General features: G+C 35.4%; 2 protein-coding genes across 6 annotated transcripts in view; both read right to left on the bottom strand.

Annotated features, from left to right (window-relative positions):
• LOC125238454 (mushroom body large-type Kenyon cell-specific protein 1) overlaps positions 1–26,967 on the bottom strand; it is a 327,977-nt gene that overhangs the window by 177,960 nt on the left and 123,050 nt on the right. The window contains exon 1 of one of the 5 annotated variants that reach the window (XM_048145809.1): positions 5,055–5,450. The exons of the other annotated variants lie outside the window; for them this stretch is intronic. The gene's annotated coding sequence lies outside the window, so the exon portion shown is untranslated. Of the gene's footprint in view, positions 1–5,054; positions 5,451–26,967 lie in introns of those variants that run through there. 5 annotated transcript variants of the gene reach the window in all.
• Positions 23,912–25,757, bottom strand: LOC125238456. The gene is made up of 2 exons (XM_048145813.1): positions 25,394–25,757; positions 23,912–25,306 (listed from the first exon to the last, which is right to left on the bottom strand). Exons 1-2 carry the CDS (start codon positions 25,394–25,396, stop codon positions 24,872–24,874), a joined length of 438 nt encoding a protein of 145 aa, XP_048001770.1. The 5' UTR covers positions 25,397–25,757; the 3' UTR covers positions 23,912–24,871.

Below are 26,967 nucleotides of genomic sequence, written 5' to 3'. Positions count from 1 at the left end.
AAAATATGAAATAAATGAATATCAAAGGGCTATTTTGCACTGTACGAAGTAACACCGGTAAGATAAAGGGAGCAACTATCAAATTACCTACACTAAATAATTGAATTCATCCTGGTCATGGCACCAATTTTATTGTTACCCACCTACGAATTACCAATTAATAAGAGTACATGGGGACAGCGTTTTCGGTGGCCAAAATAAATCAAAAATTACACACATTTTTAATCGAAAATACGTCATAATACACTTTTAATACCCAAACTCTATAAATTTTGTTTTTTTTTATGTCCAATTCTACAAAAGACAATCATTTATTGTTTCAAATTCGACATGAGTCTAGTAACCTATTTTTCACCCTCACAGCGTCATTTATAGAAAAGCAGTAAAAATATTGTTTGTTATATGAAATTATAAACTCTTACCCTATTAATCATAAACGTTCACTAAAGTTATCAAGCCGATAAAGTTCGTTTGTCCCTTTCTATCACACCAATACGTCGGAAAGGGACAAACGAACTTTATCGGCTAATAACTTTAGTGAACGTTTATGAATAAGGGGGTTATTCAATAATTGGTGTTAGGTGTTGAAATAATATTAGTCTTGTAAAGATATTATGCCCTGCCTGCTGCGCCGCGGTCCCGGGTTCGAATCCCGGTAAGGGCATTTATTTGTGTGATGAGCACAGATATTTGTTCCTGAGTCATGGATGTTTTCTATGTATATAAGTATTTATATATTATATACACCGTTGTCTGAGTACCCACAACACAAGCCTTCTTGAGCTTACCGTGGGCCTCAGTCAATCTGTGTAGGAATGTCCTATAATATTTATTTATTTTATTTTATTTATTTTATTATGTTATGATTTTATATTTGCTTACATGTTGTTATGTTACTACGACTAGAGTTTGTGCAGGTGCAACTAAAATGTGTTTTTTTTTTAAGAAATCGATGTCGACCGGAATATTTATCGTGATTACCTTTTTGAGTTATTCAATCAATCAATCAATCAATCAATTATTTATTCGTGATAACTACAAAACACACCAACATAAACACATTTTGACTTGCCATGCATATTGTAAAACGAGATATTTAGTAATGTGACAGATGGACAGAGGCGCACCGTAAGGGTTCCTTCTGTACTTTTTTGGTACGGAACCATAAATACTTAGAGACAAACCCCCTTATTCATAAAGTTCGTTCGTCCTTTTCTATCACACGTGACTATGACCAATACGTCGAAAAGGGACAAAAGAACTTTATCGGCTTGATAATTTTAGAGTACGTTACTGAATAAGGGGGAAAGAATGTAAATAGAAAGTCTCTTTAAGCTTTTAAATTTGTGTTCCTAAAACATAAATGACAGTATTTATAGATTTCCTCAGTTTTGTGTCCCACGTGCAAAATGTACTTTGCTTGGATGTCTCAGGCGAAACACGTGTTGAGGTTTTGTTTGTACTTGTGGTTAACTATAGTTATATGTATATACGTAGCTTGACATTATGTAGGTATATCCTTTGTGTACTAAGAACATACGTCAATCGATATAATCTATTATTTTAGACTGTTGATGTAAAGTTTTCGTCACAGCGTTTCGATAGAGTAATAATTAAATACATATTTTTTGTTATACAGTGAATTTCTATTGTTCACTTTATTTAGTACCTTTGAGTTTTATTTTCAATATATATTTTGTTACTTTTGGGGGCGCGCAGCAGCAGATAAGACACGACAGGCTCCAAATCATAATATTTTCTCAAGAGAATACGTTAAAAACTGTTGAAAATACTACCTTTTACATTATATTTTATTACATATTTATAAGCATACATAAACACATTTTCTCTGAGCATTTCCTGAAACCCTGTTAAAAATTCAAAAACGACAAATACATTGAATAATTCAATAAAAACCTCCAGTCAATATGATAAAACTTCATCGAATAAAACAGATCGTAAAAGCGAAGCGTTTAAAATAGACGTAGCGAACTAAACGCAGCGCAAATAAGACAACCTTCAGAGCTAGTTCAAATCCAAGATGGCGGATCGGTTGTAGGTTATGTAGTAACATTGACAGTCTGCGCCTGAGTGGAGCCTTGGCCGACCGACCAAGGACTCGGGGCCGTTCTAAATTTGAATTCTAATAGGAATTTGAATGTTGGAACGCTTTTTTCGAGTTCGGATTTTGAATGAGGTTGCGTAACGGTTATTTGTGACTTTTAGGATAGGTTTTGATACTTTTTGCTAAATTTAAATTATTTTTAATTCCTTTTTTATTTCATGCAGGATTAATATTTAAATATTTAGCATATATTTAATCGTTTTTACACTATTTGTAAATACAAGACCGATCTTGCGTATTTTATTTACTATCCCCCTTGTTCATAAAATAAATGTCTATGTTAGTTAATCTTCCTAAGTTTTAGCCTTGATATCGCTTTCTCACAAAAATAAAAGTTAAAATAATTGACTGAGACTAACGATTCATAACGAATTGAGGCATGTAGTGAGTAATAATTATGTGTATTACAGCAAGTATGTATCAACATTAAGAATACATGAATACCAGTACATATATTTATTTCATATTTATGTATTATTTTCGTTAAATATCGTAAAAAAATCGACTCAACAGTGTTCAAACAGACACCTAAATAGTTCGGTCAATAGGTTACGTTAGATCCAAGATGGCGTCAGGTTGTAACATTGACAGCTGCGCGTGAGTTGCGTAAGGCGCCTTGGCCGAGGGACCAAGGACTTTGACACTGTACTATCGTACGTCTCTTTCTAGCGTATAGCGTGTGACAGGGACGATGTGTGATAGATGTCAATGTGCTGATAGTTATTTAAAGTAGGAATTTTATAGTTTAAATTACCGTTAAAATAATAGGGGGACTGTTATGTATTGCATTGCATATTAATTTCTTATCATTTTATGGTTGCGATAGTTGTATTTTAACTGTAGAATTGTCTGTTATTGAATAAGGTATAAAATAAGTTATTTACCCAAGTGTTTAACTATATTCAACTTTACATACATTAATTAGGTATAATATTAGAAAACAAAATTTTGTTAATGTAAATAAAATATGTTTAACAGTAAGTAGTAAATACACCGTGTTTTTTTTGTTTTCCGTTAAATTCGACATGTCGTTAGGTTCGTTATCAGGAACCACCCTGTATAACACTTTTAGTTAAATTTGCAAAAAAAAACATCGTTTTCATACTTAATAAATGAATGAATTAGTGTGAGAGACCCTTAAGAATAATATTCAAGTTAGTGTCAAGTTATTGACGGCACATGTCAAAACAAATAATATTGGGAAGTGGTAAAGGCTGTCATACACGTGTTCAGTAATTATTTTTATTTTTTTAATAACTTGATAACCGTAAGAGTTAAGACTCTAGTTTCTTAGAGAAATTAATTGTATTTGATCTGAAGAACCGTCCCTTAATAAAGTTAACGGAATTTAATAAAAACAGGGTGAATAGTTTTTATGACAAGTTTCTACTATTAACATAAATGGCAGGATTTAATGTTTTTTCAATTATAATTTAGTAAAAAAGTTAACATTACTCCCAAGTACCTAAACAACAAGTTTACGCCCAAGTGCAGTATCGCTTCCTGCTCCGTGACCCGTTTACAAAATGCATCGTTATTTTTCCGATCGACGTTTTTTACTTAATTGGGTTAAAATAATGAGGTCAAAAGATAATTTCGACATGGTTTCATTTGATTGATAAAAAATAAATTAAAAGCTTTAAGTGCTTTAAAATTATGGAATCTACATATGAGTCGATTGTGATTGTATGTATGTATGTATAGGTAGTATTTAACTATTATAATTATTCATTTAACGTGTTCAATAACTAAAACAAATTAGAAATAATATTAATAAAAAAAAATATTTTTTATTTTATTAAATACTAACGAATAAAAAAGCTTTCGATTGAAATTAACCGAACTCGATTTATTTACTACAAATAAAACATCGTTTATCATAATCAAATAGTAAAAAAAAAAAAAAAAAAAAAAATTATAAAATAAAGAATCGTTGTCGGCGGAAGCTTAAAAAAAGTTCCGTCGGTAACATTTTAGCCTACGCTCGCGTTCGCGATCGCGTTTATATTAATCTGCTCATTTAAAATCATTAATAATAGAAAATGATTAATATTTAAGTATAAAAAACTACTAATAAATCATTAGTAAATTAAAAAAAAACTACTAATAAATTTGGCATGTTGTAACATTTTGTGACATAAGTATTATAATTTAACAGTATGGCGTTGGCGTTGTACTATATCGTCTCTACTTGTAAATATGTAGTCGTAAGTCAATTTTCTAGTCAATAATAAAAATTTGCATGCCTACACCCTCGGCGAAATGTGACGATCAAAATAATGCATGTTTACCTACCACCTAATCTAATGTACCACATTTCTTGCAAATAAAATATTTCATTTCATTTCATTTCATTTCATTCATAAATAATTTTAGCTTTATTTCAGAAGGTTTTATTTAGTGTAGTGGTGTTTAAAGTATTCCGTGTTTAAGTTCAAATGAAACTTTTACTGTCGACATAAATATAAAAACACATCCATTTAATGTTCAATTGAACGATTCAATCGTAGAAAATTGCGATGCGAAACTCAAAACTAGTTTTCTATTCCGTCATTGGCCTTCGATCAAAATATAGGTTGTAATTCACACACACCAACAAATTCACACAGGCGCGCTAAAACGGAATAGTTATAGAAAAAGAGTGGGATAGATAAACGATAACGACTAGTGGGGCGAGTGGTGGGGATTCTGAAGAAAAACACAAAAAATGTGCGTGAACCCTACGCACACTAGCTACGTTACGCACACAGCGACACCGCTAAGTCAAGGAGAACGTAAGATTAAGGGCACATAATTATTGACTTCAGAGTCAACTTACGTCAAACGGAAGCCATCTATTCCAAATTCGAAACCACAAACTTAGTTAACGGACTTCGAAAGCGCGCGTTCCAATTTCAAAAAACCGCTCCAAATTCAAAAGTTTACTCACATACGTCAGAGGTGGCCTGCTCTTCTTCGGTCCAGTTTGACACTTCGGTGGTAATTTTGTAAAAAAAGGAAAAAAATCCAATCTCGAATTTCACGTTGTCATGTACACTATCCGTATACGGCACTGTCACTTAACATACACATCACGGCTGTCACAAAATACGCTATCATATACTAAAAGGGTCCTAAGATTCCGTTTTGATATGTCACTTTTAAACTTGAAAAAATATTTCTCTCGAATGATATGGTAAGTTTTTAGGAAAATATAGTCTTTTGTTTATATTTTTTTTTTGTTTTGGGGGTGTTTTTTTAGCGTTTGTGGGTGGGATGCGACTCTCCGCCGCTTGTGCATAGACGACACTGCAACTGCACCGAGAGCGCGGCGACTCGGCGTGCGTACTTAGCCATTACCTTGTATTTACTGCGATCGCGCTATACGGGCGCACGTTTTGATACTTGCTGGTGGGCGAGACTTGGAAAAATGGCAAGTTTGTGGAAAGCGTTGGATTAACTAAATTACGGGTTGGATCAAAGATGCGTTGAAAATACGTTTTTACTGCAGAATTTTGGTGATAATTTTCATAAACTTATTTGTGTATGCATAAAATCCAAAAGATATTTTAAAAATAATTAATTCTAGTTATTAAGTTAAAAATCTTATAACGTATTTATTAAGTACATATTTTTAGAATAATCTGTAGTTATTTACGTCATAATATGATTTAATATATTAATTATAGAAAGTCTAACAAATATAAAATAAAATTTATTTACTCAAACGTTTTTGATATATAACTTATATTTGACAAAAAAATATTTTAAATACTTTTATAAAAACGATTATACACAGATTTGGCAGCAATTAATTAAATTGACTTTGAACATATTAAATGAATATTTCTATCTAATTGTATGTAAAAATAATAAACAAATAATCATTGTATCAATGTTTCACAAAACAGCACTAACTTTTACTAATAGGTCACCAAAATTAATAAAAAAAACCTCTAACTCGTCTAAGACGCGAGCTCACAACGATCACGACTGTCCGAGCGCGCTATACTGCACACAGACTGCATTTCGCTCGCGTACACCCGTCTATGTGTGCGTGCCCGCGATCATACGAAACCTCGTGCATTTCAGTTCAACTTATTTATCAAACCTTTTTCTAATACTCAATTTCACATTAAACAATAGAAAAACGCCTCTGCCCAAAAATAGCACGCCCGACGTTCGAAAATCAAATTTTAAAATTTGAAAATAGAACATAATTACGTTCGTATTGGTGTGTTGGTATTGAAGGTTGCGTTTGTGTGCGCTTTTTTATCGTTTTTTTCTCGGCGTGTGGGTGCGTTCGATTGTGTATTCTGTGTGCCTGTGTGTGCATAGTGCATAGGGATGCGCCCATGTGTTGAGTTCTTGTAAGAAAATGGTTGTTAAAAATTTTAGCCGCGAAACATAGATGGCGTTACGTCGGATATTCGAACGGTTCTATTCTGCTGGGTTTTTGAAAGGATAAGGTTGACACAACTGGCGTTAGCAAATAAATAGAAAACAAAAATATTATTTAGTGAGTGCTATTGTGGGTTATAAATAAATATATAGCGTCTCATGTCTTTGTTAAAGCATCCTGACCTCATGTTTATTTAGTAATTTTATTCAATGATTTAGAAGGATTTTTCCGTTTGTTTAATTTATTTCGCAATTAGAACAATCTTCTGTAAATTGCATTGACTGAATAACTTGAATAATAATTTTAAAAGGGATTCTTGTTTTTGTTTTTCTATATACCAATGACAATGGTAAATAGCTCTATTTGAATTTTATGTAAACTGGATAAAATATTTCAAAAATGATGTTTCCATTGAAATAAACGTCACTTTTGAATCTGATCTTGCCTGTGTGGTGACGGGTTAAGAATTTCACCACCCCCTTTCTTCCCGTGGGTGTCGTAGAAGGCGACTATGAGATATGGGTTAAATTGTGGCGTAGGCGAGAGGCTGGCAACCTGTCACTGCAATGCCACAGTTTCGTTTTCTTTCAACCCCTTATTTGCCAAGAGTGGCACTGAAGCTTTAGTAGTTTCATGTGTTCTGCCTACCCCTTTATGGGATACAGGCGTGATTGTATATATATATGTATGTTTTGAATCTGATGGATCATTTATTATTCATGTCACAGTGACTTAAGTATCGTACATCTTAGGAACATAATTTCCGGTCTGATATGACCTTAAAACCTTCAAGAAAAGAGCGTACACCCATCTTAAAGGCCGGCAACGCACCTCCAACCCTGTTTCAGGTGTCTATGCGGCAGTGATCACTTAACATCTGGCAACCTGTCTACTCCTCCCGTAAAAAAAAATAAAGCAGTCGAAATAATAATAGTTTACGCCACGTGCCGATCGAAATTCAGTCTGTCTCTGTCGCGCCACTATATACAGAAGAGCGATAGGGAGAGATAGCTACAATACGCTTACGACGACTGATTGTGACGTTGGCTAGGTGAGCATTTTTTTTAGCATTTTTTTTTATTTTTTTTAGGGAATTTTAGGTCAATTGTACTCAGAATCACGAGTACTTTCAATCTCACTGGGAGACAAAAAGTGTCCTAGAATTTCCATACTTTTTTGTTACTTTCCTCTTTTGTTACCCCGCACAACATGTACGGAAAATGGTAACTAAATAAGAAAATGTCGTATGGGACAATTTTTTTAACTACTAAGATTGGAAAAGCTAGTGATTCTGAGTAGAAATAGCATAATTTTTTTGAAAAATATTACATTTCATAAAAGTGGCAAAAAAAATGCTCATGTGTCCTGTGTGCGTAGCCGAATGCACAAACGCTCACGAGACGAAACGCTCGTAGATATCTATCTCTATCGCTCTTGCGTATTGGCGCGACAGAGCCAGACTACCTTTCGCGGCGTTTCGTTTTCGTTTCGCGTCGGAGAAATGCCATTCGGCTACGGGGCCTGAAACGCGCGCTTTGCAGTTTCGCAAGAAAGTCTACCTATAAGTATTTGTCGACCGGTCTGGCGCAGTCGGTAGTGACCATGCCTGCTGCGCCGCGGTCCCGGGTTCGAATCCCGGTAAGGGCATTTATTTGTGTGATGAGCACAGATATTTGTTCCTGAGTCATGGATGTTTTCTATGTATATAAGTATTTGTATATTATATATATCGTTGCCTGAGTACCCACAACACAAGCCTTCTTGATCTGTGTCCAAGATCACCGCCTTCTGCATCTGACCCTTGATCCAGCCACCTAGCGAGAGTCTCTTAAGATGTTGGTCGAGACTCTTCGCTATGAGACCGTTCGCTGAAACGACTATCGGAACAATGATCGTTGATTCAACATCCCACATGGCGGTTATCTCGTGAGCCAAGTCTAGGTACTTACTGGACTTGTCCTTCTCGGCTTTTACGAGATTCTCATCATGGGGGATGGTGATGTCAACGAGCACTGCCCGGCGTTGCAGTCGATCTATTATCACAATGTCAGGCTTATTGGCTACAATAGTCCTGTCAGTGATAATAGATCGATCCCAATAGAGCGTGGCACGACCATTTTCATTTATTTATTATTATTTATTTATTTATAAGTAGAGTGTAGGATAGCGTATGGATGCTTTCAACTGCGTATCACTTACGCGTTGGCCTTGTTAATACAGTTATAAATAAAGTTTTATTTTAAATAATCCGTTTTCCTTAATTAATCCATCCTTATAACTGGGCTGTTTTCTTTGATGTTACGAAATATAATGTTATCCATACTATCCAAACTAATATTATAAATGGGAAAGTGGTGTGTCTGTTTGTTTGTCCGTCTTTCACGGCAAAACGGAGCGACGAATTGACGTGATTTTTTAAGTGGAGATAGTTGAAGGGATGGAGAGTCGCATAGGCTACTTTTTGTCTCTTTCTAACGCGAGCGAAGCCGCGGGCAAAAGCTAGTAATTAACACAAGAAAAACACGTATTACTCATATCCACCTATATAGCTATGTTTATTGTATGACGTAGGTACGATGATACAGAAATTTTGCTTATGGTTGTAAAATAGTTAATTACCTAGTTGAGAACCTGCTGTAATATGTTTTTTGTTTATTTATAATTAAAATAATTAGCTTTATTCTAGTGAATAATTAAAAATAATTTACCAATTAAGTCCTTGTTATTGCTTGAAAGGCAGGAACTATCCTAGCTCAGGCATTTGTATAAATCATCCCTTATAAAATGCTTAGTCTTTAAGAATAACCACTGTACACTTATGTTATTCATTATAAATTATTTCTATTTCTATTTAATTTATAATTATGAGCCCTTTCAGTTCTAATAAAATTGACCTGATCCGAACTATTAGATACGTCAAAAACCAGCTCCTAATACGACATGGATCCGATATCACAGTAACATATCCAAACTTCATCGTATCTAGAGCTTATATTACTGAACGTATCTAAGTTCGAATCTGACCAATAAGTAAAAAGTAAAGTAAAAAAAAAGCTTTTTGCTGTGTACGTATACTTAACACAGCAAAGGGGAGTGTACACGTTTCTAATGGGGTGGAAACGCGTATGTGACACTCTTTGAGTTGCAGGCGTCCATAGGTTACGGTGACCGCTTTCCATCAGGCGGACCGTATACTTGTTTGCCACCGACGTAGTATAAAAAAAATACGTTTAGAAATTTTGAATACATTTCTTTTCACCTAAAAATCATACTTTCTAAAAATAATACTGAAATATACAAGATTTAACAAAAAAGACTCATCTAATATTGACTGAAATTAGTATATTCCCATCATTTTCATTACTTCCGTATAAGCGGATATGAAAATATCATTTCAAATGACCGAAGTCGTAAAACAATAGTAATTTTATCAAGTTACATTACTGAGTCATACTATGATTCATACATAGTGTTCTATATATGCATCCTAATTTTAAAAAAGGTCATAAGAGCTGTATTTACATATGTTATATGAGTTTTTTTGACACAGAACATTAATTTTTGATTACTTTGTATTTACAAAGGCACGTGGGTCTTATCAAATTATTGTAACAAAGAAATAACAATGACCTGGTTTAAGTTAGATTTTCTGTCACAGTATAAATTACTGTTAAGAACAAATGAAATTATTTTCATAGAAAATATTTTAATTTGTATTTTTTCGAACCACACTGTTCTACCTCAGGGATGGCAGAGGGCTCCACGAGCCTCGGGAATGTCATATACTTGGAAATTTCGACCCTTGCCTTCGTGCACCGATGGCCGAGTGGTTCAGGCATTCGCCCGGTAAGCGGAGTACGCTGGTTCGATTCCAGCTCGGAACACTGGAGGCCTTGGTCACTTTTTCTTTGTATATGACATTTATTTAATGTTTACAGTATAAATTCGTTATTTTTTTTAGTTTTAGCAAAAACGATCGGCGAGTACCTATAATGTGTGGGTGTGTTTAGTAAAACGTCCCGCTTTGTCGGCTACCATTAGGGCGAGATTTACTTGTATCTTTATATGAGTTAACTGACAAAGCGGCTTTATAGCAATCGACAAAGTGTGACGTTTTTCCGTGCACACTCACATATAGAGAGTTACATATATACTGTCAAAGTAAAATGTGTACTATCGTACTAGCTATGTGTACAGTCAACCAATTGGAACCCTAGGCCACTCTACAACCATGTCAAAATGACAAGCAGTAAGAGATTTCTTACAATCCGATTAATAACGTCACTGTGTCATAGTTCTACAGTGGCCTAGGGTTCCAATTGGTTGACTGTACCTACTTGTGTAGTCACAGTGCATCAGACTACCATCTGTCGACATAGGTTTAAATTTTTTTAATTAAGATTAATTAAAATTATTTTGACAATTTGGGCGTTTAAGGGCGTTACCTGCGCCAATGACCTTCGATTTGAATCCACTGATATTATGATAGTTACTAAGGGCTATCATATTAACAGCATCGTCTTTAAACAAAATAGTATCTCATAATTACTTCACAGATCATGGTTTCTGTTATATTTGGCATCAAAGTTGAACAATTTTAGGGTTAAAAATTAGTTTTTTGGTCATAACTTTTGTTTTAATTACTTTAAAATTCAAATCTCTCTTGGAGTTTTAGAAAAGTCAAAGGTGAATCCAAACATGTCAATTTCATGTATGTAACCCTTCACTAAAATCAAATTTCGATAAAAGTGTTTTTTTAGACCATGTTTAAAAAAATCATAAAAAAATAAGTATTATTTTTTTTCCAAAATATGGCTCTTAACAATATAGATAAAACTTTGAAGAACCAATGGCCGTTGATCTTATAATTCTATCTGTAGTGCAAATTTAGGAGTTTCGGCTCAAAACTTGTCAAATATCGATGAAAACCGTGTGGAGCCCCTTAAAAAATTGGCCCTTTAATAGCCCTGTATCTCGTGTAGACGTGTAGTACGATATACCTACCTAGCCAACCCTAATAGGTAGTGGTTTTCTCTATCGTGCCAAGGAAGAGGGGCACAGAAATCTAGATATGTAAAGACATCTTTTTTTTTTTTTAATTAATTACATATATAACAATTTCTACCTCCTTGTAAACTAGATTTATACTTATAGTATCAGTATTTTAAGTTGTACCTATTTACTTAGTTTATTTAGACCATTTAAACTTAAGTTGCTACTTAGGATTGAGAAAATTTTTGAAACATGCATGCCGTGTTTACCTGTAATTGGGTGAATACTCGAGCAAGCTTATCTTATAAGTAAATTTAATGTATATGTATCTTTGTATTACACCTGTTGGCAAACCTAAAAAAAAAAAAAATAAGCGATTGTGACGGTGGCTAGGTACCCCGTTAAGACAAATTGTTTGTCACTTCCTGAAGACTTAAATTCTTTAAGTAAAAATGTCAGCGCTCAAGATAAAGGCTATAGTTTACGCAATTAGCTCATAACTGGACAATTATTCTTATTTACCGCGAGGAAACATTTTTCTTACCTTAAGACGCTACAGGAGCGAAAATGCTAAAATGGAAAGGAGCCCCCCTTTCAATTTGGGAATTTTAGTTAAATGTACTAGTGTTATTAACTAGATTTATCGAAAAAAAAACAATGTCCATTCAGAACAACTCAGTTAAAAGATATTGCGAAAAAATTGTTTAAAATCTAGATTCCGCTCACGAATGTTTCCTCCTTCAAAACTTAATCAATCGTAACGAAATTTGAGAATCTGAATAACAATGAAATAATCTGTGTCGGATCGTTTAGTTTTTTGGCAAAATGTTACCAATTTTGAATATCACACCTCTTTTTGCGCCATAATCAATAAGGCCGTTTTTGAAGTTTTTTGATGGGTTCTAGCGTCTTTAAAAATAAGAATATCAAAAAAATCAAAACGTTCCGACACAGATAAAAATAATAATAATCTGTGTTGAAAAAATCATTGCTCTATCTTCAAAAACCAGGGAGGAAATAGTCGAAAGCGTTTGTATGATGGAGAATTGACCCCTCCTGTATCTTTTTAAGATACCTTACCTTAGCGGTTTTGACCACGTATGACGTTTTAAGTAAGTGACGTACAGTCGCGTCCAGTAACATCTAAACACATTTGTGCTCTTAAAATTAGAAGCTTGTTTGCTTATTCCTGTTCGCGTAAGATGAACGTGACTGTATTGTACTTTGAAGTAGTAATACGAGTTTAAAAAATGCCACAAAATTTTTTCGTACACTGTTTTACAATATTAAGAAAAAGAGTCAATACAAGCTTCAGTAACAGACAATTGTCTCTTTTTTATTTCTGTTACTATAAACTATTATTTAGAGAGATTTTGTTTTTTTTATTTATTTCACTCGTGTGAGTGAAATAAAATCAATAATCGAAGGGCGAATAAAAAATAAAAGAGGCAGGGGAAGACCGAGGCGTGCGTTTTTAGACCAATTTAAAGAGAAGACCAACGTAGTGACATAGTAGGACCTTAGAAAAGCGGCAGAGAAAAGAACGGAAGGTGATTACTCCAAAGACAAGAGAATTGTCGCCCCCTTTATACCCGACGTTGTGTAACACACATGCCTGAATCCGACTTGGGTATAGATCCGCGTGGGCAACAAGGGTTCATCATATCAGTAATACATATAACGCCATGCTACATGAGAGTAGGAGAAGGGGTCGCTTTCGACCACACTGTTATATGTATATTTACTCCAGAGTTGGCATCGCACGTCTGTTAATGAGAGTCAAGTCTACTGGCCTATCCAGAGTGACTCTCCCTGTACGATCGGTTCGCCTCCAGACTAAGTACTAGCTGAACATATAGTACTCTGGTGTCCTACACACCACCTGGACGTGGGGGCGCTGCCCCCACGGGGTCCTCCATAAGCCTGCCCCCACTAGACCCGACCCTTACTCCAACTCATAACCGACCGTACTACATGCTTTGCCTGTGTGCTTCCGGTACACACTCCGGGGAGCCCTACGCTCCCCAGTCCAATGTCCTTGTATTATTTGTCTAGGTAGACACCTCAGGATTGGACTACGACTTAGTGAAACTACGTTAACCAAAGGCCGTTGGCTAACCCTTTGTTCCACTCCCATGTAGCTAGTATTGTCGATTATACAAGTATAAATATGTGTGTAAACACTCACCAGGGCAGGCTCCTGTAACGGCGTGGAGGCGCTACATGTACTCCTCATTTCATACACCCCGCGCCGTCTCACGCCACGTGCACGTACCTTGCGTTTCTTCCAATGGCGCCAATGTGCTTCCGTCCCGCCATTGGAGCTGTCATTCGAGCTGCCCGTGTTGCCACATGACAAAGTAGTAACCTATTCAATACCACTTACCAATTTACATCGCGCTCGGCGCGACAAGAATGGCTCTTAAGAATATGATGATGATGTGTGAAATAAAAGGAAAATGCATTTTAAGGCTGGATCTAGTAGTGCCATGCGGACCGACATTACCGACAGCACGGAGCGATCCGCACTGAGGGCCAATTTTTGAATCTCGGCCATTCGATTTCGTAAAATAAATGTGTAGCGATTTAAATTCTACTAACAGAATCGAAAACGAGTGGTCATTACCACTAGTTTTCAAATTACTAGCCGTCCTTTTTCAAAAATAGCATTACGTCGTTTTCCACAGACTTTCGAACGGCGAATTCGTGCGTTCGAAATTCAAAAATCGATCACTTGGACTAATATGTGTTAACTTCAGGGAGCACTTTAGAGTGATGCGGATTGGTCGCGCGGATCGCTCCGCGCGGACGGTCCACGTGACGCTAAAACATACATACATACATACACACATACAATCACGCCTGTGTCCCATGAAGGGGTAGGCAGAGCACATGAAACTACTCAGGTTTCAGTGCCACTCTTGGCAAATAAGGGGTTGAAAGAAAACGAAACTGTAACATTCGACACTAAAACCAGCCTAAATAAACCGAATCATCCCTGTGCCTTTTTTCAGTTCGTTTTTAACGTATATTTAAAAACCGAATTCATTATATAAAATTTACCTTAAAATAATTTGTTAAAATGATAAAAATACTCCTGTCAATACCGCCCGCGTTTTTAGCGTGAAATTTGGACGGACGTTTCGGTTGCGAGTGACAAGTATGACACCCGCATTATACAATGAACGATTAATGGTACTGTAAAACCAGTTACAATGAGACCTTTCTATCCTCTTACACAGTATAATAAAGAGTACTATCGTACAGTATGGCCACTCCCGCTCCCCGCTGAAAGTGCCGCCCGCTCAAAAACGCGAACAATCGACCTGTCATATCTCACTCATACAAGCATGGTACGCGTTCACCTATACGAGCTTAGACTGTGTGCTAGGAACGCGCCTCTTTCATATATTTGATCGCCAGTGTCCGAGATGTGCCTCTTATTTAGATTTTTTTCTATCCTCCGACCGGAAAGCCTCAAATTTCAGACAGCTGCGTTAAACAAAGTTAAAGCAAGATCTAAGCTTCTGATCACATGACAATAATGTTTTTTGACCTCTGCTCCACCTCGGCCTCCAATGACAGATCTGCGAAATTTCTAGGGGTAAATATTACCAAATTTAAATAGAGACGATTTCTTAAGATGAATAGAAATAAAGCCTGACCAGAAATATACATAATTATGACTACGCGCCATGTTGCGGAATTTCATTAGAACTATTTTCATCATACTATACTGAACTGTCATCCCATACATCAGAATAACAGCGCCCTCCTGACAATAATCATTTATTTCGAACGAGTGACGTAGGCTTTAGTGCTTGTACAATCACTAAGTACGTTGTTACATTATATTATAGCGCATTGCGTATCATGGGATGATTTTTGGGATGTCGGCTCATAATGTGCCTAAGATAGTTTGTCTCCCACAGAACAAGTTCATCTATTTGTACAGGGACCGAGCGTGTCAGATTGTATACTGAAGTTGTTACTTGCCTGTCATTTTAAATATGTCTTAGGCCCTTGAGTGTTCACAAGTTTTGTGTTATTGCAATGAAATATTACGTAACGAGGCATTTTTAGGGTTCCGTAGTCAACTAGGAACCCTTATAGTTTCGTCATGTCTGTCTGTCCGTCCATCCGTCCGTCCGCGGATAATCTCAGTAACCGTTAGCACTAGAAAGCTGGAATTTGGTACCAATATGTATATCAATCACGCCAACAAAGTGCAAAAATAAAAAATGGAAAAAAAAAATTAGGGTCCCCCCCCCCTACATGTAAAGTGGGGGCTGATTTTTTTTTTTCATTCCAACCCCAACATGTGATATATTGTTGGATAGGTATTAAAAATGAATAAGGGTTTAACTAAGATCGTTTTTTGATAATATTAATATTTTCGGAAATAATCGCTCCTAAAGGAAAAAAAAGTGCGTCCCCCCTCTAACTTTTGAACCTTATGTTTAAAAAATATGAAAAAAATCTCAAAAGTAGAACTTCATAAAGACTTTCTAGGAAAATTGTTTGAACTTGATAGGTTCAGTAGTTTTTGAGAAAAATACGGAAAACTATGGAACCCTACACTGAGCGTGGTCCGACACGCTCTTGGCCGGTTTTTTATGTTTTTGTTGACTTTAACTTACAAAAACTGACGCCCGAAAGCTGCAAGCTGTGAATACAGACGGACAACTCAGTGGATTTTACTGAGTTCATTTGACACACTAAGTAAATACGTTTGCTTGGTCTATTTGTTTCCCATTATGTGTTATTTACTATAACATTGTAAAACATTTGGAGCTCTATTTACATTAGACACGACGCGAATCACAAACAGATGTTTCGCGAATCCGTCTTCTGCGCGTGACATGATCCAAATTATGACGCGCCGCGGGGGCCATGTTGTTTTTGCAATTTTATCTTTATTAGCCATTGTTTTTCCGTTTTTGTCAATTTGTTCAGTGATAAAGTTACTTGGTATACTGTGGATTTATGATACACGTAACGAAAGCTAAAAACAGTCTGGGTGACTATTACTGAACCAGTGAGCTAAAACTTAGGCCTTGTCGTCACTTTCCATCAGGTGCGACTAAGGTCAATCACTGGCCAGTTTATAATAATAAAAAAAAAGAAAAAAAAAACACTCGTGATGGATAGTCCCCCTTATTCATAAACGTTCTCTAAAGTTATCAAGCCGATAAAGTTCGTTTGTCCCTTTCCGACGTATTGGTGTGATAGAAAGGGATAGACGAATTTTATAGGCTCGATAACTTTAGTCCAAAAACAGAAAAATATAGGGGATAACGGGACAAAATGGTTAAAAAGTCTTAGAAAAAAAACTAAACTAGGTATAATTTTTTGCCAATTCAAATATTTAGAATTGAATATTGTTATATTAATTTCTCATTTAATATCTCCAAAAATAAATTAAATCTTACAAATGTTGAAAAAAAAATTACTTGTACTAAAACAACCGCATTTAATTTTAGATCAAATCAAATTATTTTTATTTGAAAATATTTTAATGTGTATTTAAACCCCAACGCAAAAACGAAGGGGTGTTATAAGTTTGACGTGTCTGTCTGTTTGTCTGTCTGTCTATCTGTTTGTCTGTCTGTCTGTGTGTGTGTCTGTCTGTGGCATCGTAGCTCCCGAACGGATGAACCGAATTAGATTTAGTTTTTTTCGTTTGAAAGTTGAGTTAGTCGGGAGTGTTCTTAGCCATGTTTCATGAAAATCGGTCCACTGAGTCGCGGTCGAGGTTTTTTTATTTAATGTTTACAACCGTTTGTAGAGGTAGAACAAAATACGCAGACCCACATCGTTTATAAACTACGAAGTCTTGACAGCAAGAACTTCACAACTTTCTCGCAACGAAGGAAAACCTGAAGCAATTACAATTAAGACGATACAGGAAGGGTCAATTCTCCATAAAAACGCTCTCGACTATTTCCTCCCTGGTTTTTGAAGATAGAGCAATAATTTTTTCAACGCAGATTATTATTATTTTTATCTGTGTCGGACCGTTTCGATTTTTTTGATATTTTTATTATTAATAAAGATGCTAGAGCCAATCAAAATTTTCCAAAAACGGCCTTTTTTATTATGGCGCAAAAAAGGTGTAAGTAATACTCAAGATTGGTAACAACTAGCTAAAAAAACTAAACGGTCCGACACAGATTATTACATTTTTATTCAGATTCTCGAATTTCGTTCCAATTGATTAAGTGTTGAAGGAGGAAATAGTCGAGAGCGGAACCTCGATTTTAAATATTTTTTCGCAATATCTTTTAACTTAAATGGGAAAGTGTGTGTGTCTGTTTGTTTGTCCGTCTTTCACGGCAAAACGGAGCGACGAATTGCCGTGATTTTTTAAGTAGAGATAGTGAAGGGATGGAGAGTGACATAGGCTACTTTTTGTCTCTTTCTAACGCGAGCGAAGCCGCGGGAAAAAGCCAGTGTTTTATAAAGGAATAAATGAATGAGTGATAATTCAGAAACACACCTATTTTGTATATAATCTATAAACACATTTATACGCCTACCGTCGGCGTTTTCGAAAAATAAGTAGTAATTTTATATACCTAAATACAAAAACTCATAAATGTCATTTAGTAACAGACTACGCGAAAAGTTGAAAAGTTTTCTCCTAAAACCATATAACAAATTTCAAAAAACTTCCCAAATTGGTTATACAATATCTGTCTAAAACAGTAAAAAAGTCTACTTCTGCAGCTTCCCTTCCTCTTGAAATGATTTTTAAAACGTTGCTTAAGAAAAAAATGTCTAAAACATTGTTCCAAATGTACACGATGTTCCAAATTTTAGTAAAAAAATAGCTAAGTCAAAGTTTTATCGGTCAAACTTCACTAAATAGGTGACCGTGTTATTCAAAATACGTTTAAAACTGTTTCAGTCCAGTTTCAAAGACACAACAAACTGACAGCAAAATAGTTATTATCCTATTGTCCAAGAAAACCAGGAAACCTATAAATATACCAATTTAAAAATCACATTTAAAATCCCCTAATTATTATGCGTTTCGTGACAAAACAACATTAGGAATAAAAACAATGACAAAGAGCAGTATTAATAGACATATTGTTGAAAAGAATTAACATTTCAGATTACACAATTACTGGTATCATTGTGTGCTTGTGAGACAAAAAACTCGAATCTAGGAGCCGCCATGACACTTTTTTTTGCCGAACGACCTAAGATGGCGCGACCAAAGACTAAGACAAAAGAAATTCAATCGGTGCCCCACCCACTTAAAAAGTATACAATCATTTTTTTCTTAAATTTTCCGCCAACAACAAACACTGGCCGTTTGTAAACTCACAAATTAAAAAGCTGATAAAAAAATGAGCAACTCAAAATTCGAACACAGGAGTAACGTAGCCCAAAACGGGCAAGCGTAAAATAAGCTAACAGGGCAAATAAAGTGAAACACCAAATTTAACCGGAACGCAACGTAATCCTGCAAAAGCGGGCATGCAAAGCCGTATAACAGTGGCACATTTACCGGGAGACGCATCAGTCGACCACTTGTTGCTGCCGCTGCGCTGTACCAAATTTGAATTCCGAATTCGAAATGTACTAACCGAATTCTGAAACAACTTTGTAATTAAACCACTTTACACTTCACGATTTTTTTTTCTGCACACCGGAGTGATTCGAAATTTTTTTTATGAAAAATTTTGAATTTTGGAAAAGTTTTTTTTTAATTTAGGGGGTGATTTCCGGTGTTTTTCGGTGTGCTCGCGATTCGCGGTGCATGTGCACGCTGGCCTGGTTGCAACAGGTTGTTTGGTGGCGCGGCGTCCGCGTCTGCGCCGTGGCTGCGACCGATGCAACGCTCTACAGTGGTCGCTGGGTTTAATGGGTATTATGGATTTTGTCGACGAGTTGCGTTTAGAATGGTTTTGGAGACATTTTGGAATATAATAAAGGATTTCAATTTTTCCATCGTAAAACGGCCTCTTAATAACTTCTGAAAGAGTACCCTATATATCGTTGTACAAAATTAGAATAGAAAACTAAAAAATAAAACTAAATAAATAGTCATGAATCCTTTACACTACGACGCCAACATAGGACGCCCGCTCTGCATAGCTTCTGTAGAAGTAAGTATATCCTAGTATAGATTTTTTATGATACATGGACTACACTGGCGTCCAGGTGCCTTGCTTGTGAGAGTGTGAATGAATGAATGAAAAGTTGAAGTTCTTAAATTCCTACACCGTTACATGAGTATTAGTGTGTACCTATTTAAGTATGTATATATAAATGTAATGCAAATATTGGTGTAAACCGTTTTTGTACATAAATAAATAATAATAAATATAATCAGAAAATACCTACTATAATGACTTTACTAAAACTAAAGCTAAATAAATAGCAAAGATTCCTTTACACTGTGACGCCATTGTAGAACGGCCGCTGCATAGCTTATGTAGAAGTATACTAAGTATATATTCATATAGAATTAGGCTACATTTAAAACTAAAGCTAAATAAATAGCTAAGATTCCTTAACAGTGCGACGCCATTGTAGAACGGCCGCTGAAGTATACTAAGTATACTAAGTATATCTTCATATAGAATTAGGCTAAACTTCAAACTAAAGCTAAATAAATAGCTAAGATTTCTTTACAGTGCGACGCCATTGCAGAACTGCCGATAGCTTATGTAGAAGTAAGTATACTAAGTATATATTCATACAGAATTAAGATTTCTTTACAGTGCGACGCCATTGCAGAACTGCCGATAGCGTATGTAGAAGTAAGTATACTAAGTATATATTCATACAGAATTAGGCTACACTTTAAACTAAAGCTAAATAAATAGCTAAGATTCCTTTACAGTGCGTCGCCATTGTAGAGCGGCCGCTGCATAGCTTCTGAACAAGTAAGTATACTAAGTATATCCTGGAAGCTAACAAGCTAGCTAGTAGGCTAAACTTAAAACTAAAGCTAAATAAATAGCTAAGATTCCTTTACAGTGCGACGCCATTGTGGAACGGCCGCTGCATAGCTTCTGTACAAGTAAGTATACTGAGTATATTCTCGTATAGAATTAGGCGCAATGCGATCCGACGGCTTTAATCTTGGCCCAAACCTCCATTCTGCTGGGAAATGTATTATTACTGCTAATAATTGCATTACTATGTTTAATTAAAACGGTGTTATTTGACAATCATCTTCCTCCTTGCGTTATCCTGGCATATGCTACGGGAGCCTGCATGGGGTCCGCTTTGACAACTAATCCCAAGATTTGGCGTAGGCACCAGTTTTTACAAAAGCGACTGCCATCTGACCTTCCAGCCCGACGGGTAGCTAGACCTTATTGGAATTAGTCCAGTTTCTTCACGATGTTTTCCTTCATCGAAAAGCAACTAGCAAATTCCGAAAAACTCACTGGTGCGAGCCGGGGTTCGAACCCGCGACCTCCGGAACAAAAGTCGCACGTATTACCGCTAATTACCATTTTTTCATACATTTAGTATGGCGGTAACGGAATGGAAGGTATGAAAAATTTATGGTCAGTCTTGAAACATTTTTTTTCTCCTATCAGGATCGAAAGACCTCGAGATTAAGAGTATGAATCGCGTAAAAAACACCCATGTTACAAAAAAAGTGGGGTGGACAACTTTGAAAAAAAAAATGGCCCATATTTAAAATGACTTTTTTTTTAAATCAAGTGCACGTCCAAATTGGTTAATCGACCTTTGCATACTTTATTGAAATTTTCAAACTGTTACTGACCTATTTTTATTGCCCTAGTACGGTACGGTAAAATCAAATTTAGTACTCTAGCGTTAAAACAAAATTATCGTTCCAGCGAATGGATATCGGGAAACGATTAAAGCCGTCCCAAAAACGTTGTTTTAAGAGCTTTTGTGTACAGTCAACCAATTGGAACCCTAGGCCACTATAGAACTATGTCATAGTGACGTTATACATCAGATTGTAAGAAATCTCTTACTGCTGGTTCCAATTGGTTGACTATACGGCGGAACTTGGCCATCGATTTGGTCGCGTTCTGTTTCATATGGAGATTTTGGTACGTTAGAGAGGTTTCGCACTGCGTTTGATCCGAAACCGCGAAAAAATGATCCGTCATAGCCGTAGGACTACTTATTTGTACGGTAGTTTACGCACTAATAGATCACAGATTTCATATACAGGGTGTAAACCTAATACGGACGAACCTCTTAACGGTGGTGAGTATAGGACATAAAAAATGGAATTAGATACCTTTTACTTACAATTGAAATATTTTTTTCATCCATACAAATTAATTCGGCCCGCAACGTAATGCAAACACACTCGCGTTAAACGCTCGTTGACAGTTTGTCATTGATTGTCATCGCAACCACGTTTACAGTACATTGCTGCTGGGAAATTTTTCAAAAAATAATTATGGGCTGAAAATTAAGAGTATCTTAAAAACACCTCTTAATTAATGATAACAATATTGAATTATATGCCTGGTTTCATTTATCGCCCTTATTAAGTTTACGCACTGTATACCATAGATCAATCAAATGTATCTACTTAGCGTGTCAATAACTCCAGGGTGGCTAGCCGAATGGCACAATCGCTCACGAAACGCTCACGAAACGAAGCGCTAGTAGATATCTATCTCTATCGCGCTTGCGTATTGGCGCGACTAGAGATGGGTAGGGGTGAGTAAATACTGAGTATTTACCCGTAATTTACTCAAAGCACCGAGTAAATACTCGTATTTACTCATTTGGGTGAGTAGAAACTGTTACCTAAAAATAATTAAAAAAATGAGATTTATGTACTTAGTCGTATTTATTTTAACTGTGTGGACATGTTTAAATGCTATTTATATTATCAGAAGCTTATGGGACTCTTAGTTTGTTGAAAAAGAGGTAATCATTGTGAGAAAAAAATAGTGATAATGTTTAGTTCGCAGTTCTGTTTTAAAAAAGCAGGTATTTACAGTAAAAGTATGAGACTTAAATAAAATCGATGTTCTAGATAACGGCATGACGTTCGAAAGTGATTGTTGATGTGGCACTTACGACCTTTTATTAAGGGTTTTCTAAAGAAAACTCAAAAATGGCTCAGCTGATGACGTTCAAAGTACTAGTTTTGTGTTTTGTATTCTATGGGCAATAATTTGACGTTTTCTGGATATTTTTCCAATAACGAATTCGAAAGGTATAAAGGTATAAACATTATTTCGGCCTTAAATTATCGTTTTATTCCAAAACTATTCATATTATTAAAAAACTTTTTTAGAAACATTCAATTAATTTTTAAAGACCTATCAGATGATGTATAACATACTGGTAATTTTTGAATTTTATTTTTGAGAAAAATAGTTAAATGTATGGAGAGCACGTCTTTAAAATAAAATTCATATAAATTTGATTACTTAACTTAGAAGTCGATAACAAAATACACCAATATTTCTAATTTGTATTTCCATTTCAGGACGCTAAATAGTTTATACCCACCAATTTGAGTAAAAATGAGTAAATACGGGTATTTTGAGTAAATACTGAGTATTTACTCGATATTTACTCGTGAGTATTTACTCACTACCCATCTCTAGGCGCGACAGAGCCAGCGGCGTATCGCTTTCGTTTGGCGTCGGAGAAATGCCATTCGGCTACGGGGCCTGAGCCTTTACCAGTTGGTGTGGTGAAAAATATTTTTGGTTTGAAAGTCGTATACTTAAGTGGCGCTCCTATAATAAGCTATAATAAGGTACAGCAAATCTCGACTGGGGGGCGATTGTAACTGATCCACTATTTCCATTATTACACTATGATTTTGAGATTGTTGTTCTAATGTATCCACTAAAACGCTACCATCATATAACCGGTAGACACTATTTAATAATGCAAACATTGTAAAACATGAAAAAAATGGACCAGTTACATTAGCCCCTAGTAGGTGATTATTGGGAGTTTCAAATCAAAGATTTGAAAACTCCCAATATCACTTCATATTTAGGACTCGTAATCAGGTTTATTGGTGATTTAAAACTCCCAATAGGTTTTCAGATGATTTAAAACTCCTAATCGGCTTTCTCATGATTTGAAACTCTCAATAGGTTTTCAGATGATTTAAAACTCCTAATCGGCTTTCTCATGATTTGAAACTCTCAATAGGTTTTCTGATGATTTAAAACTCCTAATCGGCTTTCTCATGATTTGAAACTCTCAATAGGTTTTCTGATGGTTTAAAAAGCACACAAGGTTTACGATTGCATATTTAGAATTAGAACTTGTGAACTGTAAAAGCGCAATCAGATTTTTAACTTAACATTTCGGATTCGTTCATTTGATTGAAACAGATGAAGTATGGTGTTCGTTGTTAAATGGTCCATTTCGAAAATGTAAGCCGTAAAGTTAAGTTAGGTATGATATTAAATAGCAAAAGCTTAACGCAACACACTCTCCGAGGTGGCCAATCTCAGATGTGGTCTCTCTCAAGCGTTTGCTCGATTGACAGTGGCGTTTACACACAACGTGTCTGATCAGCTCGTCAGCGTCGCAGAACACGAATGGACCCCCAAAGTGTGAACTCTGGTGTAGTCGCGTTTTACATGCATCGATTGAGTTTGACCCCCTCCGGGTATGGGATTCCATATCTATCGACCGCGTAAATACAGAGATCCCCAAGTCTCGAATTCAACACTACATGCCTCGGTTGGCCAAGCCAAGGAATGGTTTACGTGTTGAGGTTGTCGGTCGTCACAACCCGACATACTACACATCACCATTTTTATTTATATGAAACATTGTAAAAACTTTATAAGTGTGATGTAGACCCAGTTATGCTATTGGCTGTTTCGGATTACGTACTCCCACGTCATATCTACTACGAATTTTGTAATATATGGTTTAAAATAACGTATATAAAATATGATCTTCTTTGACACCCATAACAAAGAGTTCAGTATAAATTAAAGGCTAGCGTATGTCATATACTGCACTTTGCAAAGCAGAACTTTTCATAAAGATATAAGGTTCAAATTTTGATTATATTAAAATCATGACATACATTGAACAGTATGCGAAATTGCAATCACTCATTTAGTTGTAATTTGAGTCAGTTTACCTGGTTGCTCACTCGCTATGTTTATCTTATAAAATGATCACGATTTACATGAATTATAAATGGTTTTGATATATAATAGATCTCAGTATACATATTTCAACTATATTGTGAGTGGTAAAACTCTAAAAATAATATCGTATTTATTCTCTATGTTTTAGTATGTTAAAAATAAAACAATTAATTTATCATGAAACCATTTTATTTAAGTAATGAGATATATTACAAGCACGACGACTAACTAAAAAGTAAAGTACATTTTATAACATAAAATTTTCTAATAATTACTCACTTCACTCAACTTTTTTACAATTTTTTCTACCAGACCTTCAGTTGCATTTAATAACTCATCATAGTCATCTTGAACAACATATTGTACTGTAACCCCATTAGATTCGATATTTGATTGCTCCAAATCGGATATACTGATTTTAATCAGACGCTTTCCTTTTGTAACCTTTCTGATGACATGGGAATTTAAACCCATTTCTTTTATTTTCCTCTTTCCTTTCTTAGCGATTTTCTTCTGACTTTTTGCTGGTGTACCTGATAATGGAATTTCTAAAGATGGATTCAGGAGCAAATCCTGGTATTTCAGGTACGCATCCATGTCTTGAGAATAATTGAGCGGATCATTCGGTTTTTCACAAACTTGCGAATAAAATGGTGTGGTTTCAGTCATTTCAGCAGCGTGGTTAATAGGTTGCGAGCCCTGTAAAAAAATATCAAGTTAAATATATTTCAACACCAAATAAAAGTACTCAAAGATACCAGAATATAATAAAAGTAAAATACATACCATTCTGATTTTGAAACTGATAATGCACCCGGCTTGAAATCTCGAACTGTTGTAATTTTAATTTGTTAAATGCTCTATTTATAACTTCGTAGTAACAAAATATAGTATAGCTATTAGCTATTATAGCTTGCACATTGAACGCGGTCTTAACGCGGCGACATTCGTTCTTGTTTCCGACAAAAGAAATATTACACTTTTGTTTTTCAATAATTAGCTGAGTTGAATATTATATTACAGTGATGATCAACCTTTGTATTATATTGGTTTCTTACTGTATTTTTGCAAATGTTGTAGTTTATGTTAGTTATAATTTGCTTTTAGGTTGTTAACTCATGACTTTACGTCAGTTTCGTTTTATTAATAAAACCCCTGGTTTATTCATTTCCTCTACTATTTTCTAACAAGTGCAAGTGTTACAGTGCGAGTTTTACGTACACGGAGAAATTCACCTTGAAACAATGTTCGTAAGTTTGTAATATTTTATTTAGCTATAAACTATTCTGAATATGGTGTTGAGTGATGTTTGTTCTCGATTAAATTTACCGATAAGTATCCTTCTAAGTAGCAGTTTTATGCGAGTTAAGTGCGTATTGGTATTAACTTTAACTTAAAATTTATAACCCTCGCTGGAGAGAGGTACAAGTACAACTGTGAAATCTCGTTCGACTGAACATAACAGAATCTTATTTTTTATTTTCAGGTCTGACTTTGAGTACCATGTAATCCAGTCTAAGAAAGACCTCGACTCTGAGGATGAATCTGGATCATTAAAGTATGTATTTTAATTAAATTTAAGATTTTATTGACTTATTATTAATTTTTGTTATTATTAATGATCTGATGGATAATCACTATGTATTGTAGGACTCAGAAGAAAACAACCAAAAGGAAAAACGCTTCTCAGATCCCGAAACGTGACGCGGGCTGGTCGCTGGACAGAAACGTCGTCGAAGAATGTGCTAGTAAAAGGTAATTAATTAAAACTGTGTTTGAAAACTTGTCTACAAATGCGAACTTTTTATTTATTTCTCTTTATTTATGAGAACTGGAAGTAATATAAAGTTTTTAATATTACAGCAAGAAGATCAAACCAAAGAAAACTGTGAAAAAGCACGCATCGTCCGTGTTAATAACTGATACGTTGCAGGACAGTGACACTGACCTTGATGAAGAAGACAAAACTAAAAGGTAATTAATTCAATTCAGTTATTTTATATGTAATACATATATTTACTTAACTAATTGTAATTAGCCTTTGAATCTAAACATTTTAAACCATAGTATTTAAATTCTTAAATGTTAAGTACTTACCTAATTAACTAATTATATTTTGTTGTATTCGATAATATAAATAAGTTTTTAATATTCCAGTACGACAACCAAGTCGAAGAAAGAGACACCTGATTGTAAGCCAGGCTGGTTTTCAAACTGGGGTGACGAAGGACATGTTGAAGCCCAGCGTCGAGCATCCGCTGCCAACTCTCTGTCGTCCGTGCTGATACGTCGCGTCCCAGGCGGCTACGTGCGTCGCACAGCTTCGTTAACCGGTGATCTTTTTATTGATCTTAAACTGT

Source organism: Leguminivora glycinivorella, chromosome 23, assembly GCF_023078275.1.
Source record: "Leguminivora glycinivorella isolate SPB_JAAS2020 chromosome 23, LegGlyc_1.1, whole genome shotgun sequence".
NCBI lineage: Eukaryota > Metazoa > Arthropoda > Insecta > Lepidoptera > Tortricidae > Leguminivora > Leguminivora glycinivorella.
The sequence above is the reverse complement of the archived record's forward strand: the minus strand, read 5'-3'. Positions and strand labels throughout refer to the sequence as shown.